The following is a 5,834-nucleotide window of genomic DNA, read 5'->3' as shown; positions in this document are numbered from 1 at the left end:
GGGCTGGACAGCTGTTCTCTGAGCTTCCTTCCGGCTCCACTTTCTATGACTTGCAGTTTGGTTGCCATAAAGTCAGCAGAGGGAGCACTTTTTCTACATCTCATAAATTTTGACTATTATTTCAATACCTCTAAGAAATCAAGGGGTTTGTGAACATTATTGAAACTAAATATTGACAATCCTTCGCACAGTTGGTATCAAATCCAAATCTGATTATAAACTTGAGAAAAGTCTAGAAATAATTATTTCTCTTACTTGAATTCCATAATAAAGTCCCACAAGGGACTTACTTTATAAAGCTTAAGAAGCTAAAATATACCGAGAAATTAGCCACTCCTAAGTGGTACAGTATTTATATGGGACCCAGTGAAAGAGAAACACCAGGCCATATATCAGAGGCTATCTGGTGTCAAAGATGAAAAGGGAAACACACCTCAATCATGAAAGTATTAGAAAACTGGGTGTGACATAAACTAGGTGAGTGATTGATAGGTTTTTCTTTTGCAATTTTCATGCAGATACATTGGGAACAAGCAAGTAGATACAGCTAGAACCTGGAGGCTTGCAAGACATTTGAAATGTGTAATATCAAGCCACAGACAAAGTTGGGTATCTGAGAACCTAAATGACCTTCATCCCTGTATTCTTAGATATCTTACAACTAATCGAGCATCCCTTATGCCTTTTTAATTATTAGACCATCTCATAGCATACATATATTAAAGTTTTTATTCCTTAGTAAGAATTTTAAAATCACAAAATAGCATGGCAATATTTATTTTCGGTAATAGAACTTATGGAGTGCTGAAAATACTAGAATATAAAGATGATTTCTAGTTTATCTTCACATACTCAACTTTTCTAAACCAGCTGGTTTCTTGCAGACAGTATTTATTTTTTTTAATAATTTAAGACAGCATAAGCTTGTACCAAGCATAAGCATTGTAACAAAAGTGCAACTTTTCAGCAAGTCCTCCCCCAAAGATATTTTAACTCAAAATATCATTAGCACTTATTTTCTCCCTACAAAAATAGCATGTCAGACATCATTAATTGGATGTATTAACAACTATGTACATAAGAGCCACCTTATAGGCTAAGAGTTTAACGTTGTTTAAACACAGCGTTTGAGGCAAACAGTAGCAACAGCAGCAGCAAATGCACCAAACGGACTGAACGACCCAGATATTTTCTTCACTCATAGTCAGACTGTTGTGTCTCACCCCTTACATAACATTCAAGTGAGATTTCTCACAGTGCTACCTTGGCAACACACTAAAAATATCTAGACAAGGTCTTGGTTTAAGCCTTATTAAAAAAGCTTTCTTTGTGATTATCTAGTATCTGGTTTGGTCTCCAGAAAATACATAGACTTGGAGATAGGAAGGCCTCACAGGGCTCCATTCCACATGTTTACAGCATTTCCAAAGGAAACTGTCCATGCCTTCCTCCTCCACTTTTGTGAATTAACAGAATATAGGATAAATCAGTTTGGACTTTTTAAAGTTCAGTGCACATTCTGTATTTTAACAGGAAGATGATACAAACTTAGAAACATGATGGATTAAATAATGACAGGGTAAGAACAGAGGCACTCAATTTCACATATATATGTATATATATGAAATTAAGGTGAGTTAATTGATTCACGGTCAGTTTCTCAATAAAGTGCTAGCAAATGCACTGAGAATGACTCTGGCCTTCTTCATCCCTTTCCCTGACTTAGTTCAGACCATGGCCCAACTCCGCTCTTTTAAACGAGTGCAAGTACTAAGTAAGAGATACCACTCAAACCACTTCAGAATGGATTGCAACGCGAGCGCCTGCACTCTCACCTCTTCCTCTTTGACAAATGCACGCCTTTAAAAAAGCTAAACATTATAAAATACTGGGGTAAGTCGAACTCGAAAAGGTCCTCCTTGTGCCTGTGGAAAGCCTCCTAAAGCAGGGAGGACAGCTCTGAGACGCAGGCAGACACCAGCTATCTGGGGTTCCACGTTACCTTCTCTTACCCTGGTTCAGAGAGCAGACCGTTCTCACTTCCTCGAGAATTCGGTTCTGTATTTTAAAAGAGAATGGAACGTGGCCTAAAAGAAGGCCAAACTTATTATGGGGAGTTCTTCAAAGAAAGAAAAGAATATCTAGGAGGTTCTTTGACAGCTGGTGGGGGGCAAAAGGGATGTAGGTGTGTGAAGGATAGTGGGCGGTGAGGGGTGAGCAAAACAGGAACTCCACATGTACACAAGACACCTGTGTTGTGTTTTTTTTTTTTTTAAAGCCTGTCGTGCGTCTCTTACACTTCCTCCCTTAAAAACGTTAAGGGTGTTTTAACTTATTAATATTATTATTCCGCGTGAACCCTGGTCCCCTCTCAAGTGGAGCACGGATTCAGAGGGTTTCCTTTGCTGGCTGCGAGGGATCTTCCTGAGCAGAGCTCTCCGGGTTCCCGGGCTCGCGAGCGCCGGCGAAGGGCAGGTGGGTGCGGCCGTGCGGGTGCGCGGGGTGCAGAGCCCCAGGGGGCGCCACCTCGTGCGGCAGGAGGGTCGCGGCTGCAGCGGCGGCCGCCGCCTTCTCGGGAGGGGGCGACAACACGGAGGACAGGCAGGGGAAGGCGGCGGCCGCAGCGGCGGCCGCGGCGGCGGCGGCGGCGGCCGCCGGAGCGGGGATGCCAGGGTACAGCAACGGGAACGGGGCGGCGGCCGCCGCCGGGTACAGATACTTCTCCAGGCCGCTCTTGTCCAGGAAGGGCTGCACGTAGGCGGCGGCCGCCGAAGGCGAGAGGAAGTAGAAGGGCAGGCAGAAGGGGGCCGCGGCGGCCGCGGGCTGCGCGAAGGGCGCGCCCCCGCCTCCGCCGAACGCCACCAGCGAGCTGAGCAGGGCGGCGTCGGGTCTCAGCAGCGCGGCCGCGGCGGCCGGGTCGGGCCCCAGGAGCGCGGCCGCCGCAGCCGCCGCGCCGCCCCCCGGGCCGCCGCCGCCGCCGCCACCGCGGGTATCCAGCCTCATCCTCTTGGGCGCCGGCAAGTCCTCCCCGGGGGGCTCCTGCTTGATGGTGACGCGGCTCGTCCCCGCGCCTTTGCCCTTTTCGCGGTCCGGCCGGGCCTCGGCCTCGCCACCGTAGCCGCTATCGGTGTCCGTGTCGTTCTCGGCGGCGGCGAGCTCGGCGCTGGGCTGAGTCCGCTGGATGACCGGCACGCAGTGGGCGAGGGGTTCCAGCTTCTGCCCCGCGCGCTCCAGGCAGGGGGCGGCCCCGGAGCCGGCGGGGGCGGCGGCCGTGGGCGCGCCGGTGCCTTTGCTCAGAGGAACCTGTTGAGTCAACAGCTGCGGGGTGGGCAAGAACTGGGTGGCCACGGCGTGCAAGTGGTTGATCAGCTGGACACACCGCGGCTCCCTGGGCGTCCAGCTCTCAAACCGGGCGAGGTATTGCAAGACTTCTTTGGCGCATGTTTGAAATCCCGAGTGGAACGCATCCAAGTCGGACTGAATGGGCGATTTCAGAGATCGCTCCCCTAGGATGAGGAAGGGGTGGGGGGCGGGGGAAGGGAACAGAGGAATGAAGGCAAGAAGAAAAATATCTACGTTGAAACATCTGCTTATCACGTGGGCCCTGCACTGACTAAAGTGATCTCGGTTTTTCCTCTGTATTCGCATGATATTATCCACCGGTTGCCGAGGGGTGGGAGGAGTAGGGGGTGGCGGGGGTGGGGAAGTAGGGGGGCGCTCTAGTCCCAGCTGAGAAACTAAAGTGGAGAGGGCGCAACCACCACTTTAAATAAAAATTTGATTCCTCCGAATTCTGTTGGAAGCCTCTAGGATGCGTCGGAAGTGGGCACTTTCCAATGAAGGGAAAGTGTAAGCAATTTAACAAATGAAAGTGAGCCCTGGGAAGGAGGTGGAGGTGGGGTAAGAATCCTAACACTGCTCCTCTGTGGGTTGCCCTCCTTCATCGGGGTGGGTTGGCCTCCCTGAATTGACTTACCATTCTGTAAAGCAATTATCTTCTGATGTTGCTGCTCCGTTAAGGCTGTCAAAGCTTTTAAGTGTTTCAAAGTTAATTCCAGGACTACCGCTTTCTCCAGATGCCCCAGAGTCTGCAATGATGCAAAAAAGAAGGGAGCACTTGGTTACTTAAAAACATACATTTGGCTTGACTGGCTCTCCATTTGGCACAGCAACTTAAGCAAATACTTGAAAGAAGTACTATTCCTATACTTCTCTGAGTTTTCCACCATACAGGTTATAAATGATTTCTTGTCTTCAGTTGTGAACACCTACTCTTGAGTTTGCAGGAAACTCTACACTATAGCACAAGTTGTAAGGCATGTGATATTTACATTTATTCTTATTTCTCTTGGGAGTGGTACCAGGCTATTAACACAACCCCGGAGAACAGCAAAGAATAAAAATGTGCATCTTACTGTCAACTTTAGATGTTCAGGCAGTAAGTCTTTCAGCTGAGCAATGCATTCATTAATTCGGTCTCTTCTTTTCTTTTCTATTAATCTGTGTGGTAATTTGTAGGTATCCTACAAATATAAGAGTCATGGAAGAGAAAAAACGATAAGCTAAATATTCACTTACTGCATATAACAATACTGCCCCCTCCCCAATACTACGTGAGAAACTATGCCCAAGACACCTCTTTCCTCTGGGCTGTTCTGAAATACAATTTAAATTCAGGTATGATGTTTAATCCCCCGAGAGTATCCAGCAAACCACTTAAAATTCACAGTTGGGGAAGCTCAAAGGCTGGAATATATTTGCGGGCAGAGCTTCCCTGTGAAATCAATGGCCCTAATTAACTACCCAGGCAGGTTATGGGGAACATAGGAAACTACACTTACCTTGCTATCGTCTCGCTTCATGCTCCTTTTGGGCTTACACATATACAAAGAGGGATAATCCAGTCTGCAAAACAGAAATCAGCATCAGGCACCCATTCGGGGAGGGGCTCTGCCCTCGCCCGCTCCATACCACTTTCTGGAGAAAAAAAAAAAAATTCAAACTGAAGCCTAGACAGATTTTCGCAAGGGTGCGTGCACCTTACCCTATAAAATCTCTATGTTCCAGTAACTGTCTCTCTTGCAAATGAGGAATTCCTTCGTCCATGTTCAACCGCTGTCCGTTTCCTCTGTTTCGATTTTTGGGGTTTATAATCTGTGGGACGGTAGCTTTGGGAGATCTTGGGGGATCTGTAGGTCTCCAGTCTCTCTCTTTCTCTCTCTCCCTCTTCAGTGCAGTGTTGAAAGTGTGAAGCAGTTGGTCCCCCCCCTCCCGCTGCGCTTGCTCTCTCGCACACACACGCACACACACGCACGCACACTCGCGCCGGCCCCACTGCGCTGGTAGTTTGCTCTCACTCCGGGCAGTGTTTGGCCACAGGGCACGCGCGTCGCCGGCCAGACCAGCACCCAGCTCACGTGCGGAACGTACCATCCGCGGTCCAGCCCGGAGGGGGGCGGGGGAGGAGGGGCCGGGCCGGGAGGGGGCGCAGGGAGCAGGCTGCGAGGGGAGGCGAAAGGCGGGAGGGGGCGGGGACACCTGATCAGGGCCACCGGAAAGGAAAAACAACTTCAGCCAAGCTATTCATCTTCCCGAGGGCGGTGCAGTCAGCTGGGGAGTGGGAGGGGGGCGCCGGGGGTGCGGGGCCGCCGGGGCTTCCTCGCCTCGGAAGTGCGACTCCCTCCAGCCGTCCGTCATGACGGTTCAGGAACGTGAACGTGGCTTTTTGCCTTTCCACCGACTGTGCTGTTGGTTTGGACCAGAGAAAGGAAAGAGAAAGAGAATTCGCGGTGGGTCAACTTCAGTCCCAGAGGACAATTTGGAAACTTGTTTGC

General features: G+C 49.7%; 1 protein-coding gene across 1 annotated transcript; it reads right to left on the bottom strand.

The window, feature by feature from the left end:
- On the bottom strand, positions 707–5,501 carry BHLHE41 (basic helix-loop-helix family member e41). The gene is made up of 5 exons (XM_018048383.1): positions 5,045–5,501; positions 4,842–4,905; positions 4,416–4,523; positions 3,977–4,088; positions 707–3,506 (listed from the first exon to the last, which is right to left on the bottom strand). The coding sequence occupies exons 1-5, from the start codon at positions 5,431–5,433 to the stop codon at positions 2,389–2,391; spliced, it is 1,791 nt and encodes a 596-aa protein (XP_017903872.1). The 5' UTR covers positions 5,434–5,501; the 3' UTR covers positions 707–2,388.

This window comes from Capra hircus, chromosome 5 (genome assembly GCF_001704415.2).
Source record: "Capra hircus breed San Clemente chromosome 5, ASM170441v1, whole genome shotgun sequence".
Classification (NCBI taxonomy): domain Eukaryota; kingdom Metazoa; phylum Chordata; class Mammalia; order Artiodactyla; family Bovidae; genus Capra; species Capra hircus.
The sequence above is the reverse complement of the archived record's forward strand: the minus strand, read 5'-3'. Positions and strand labels throughout refer to the sequence as shown.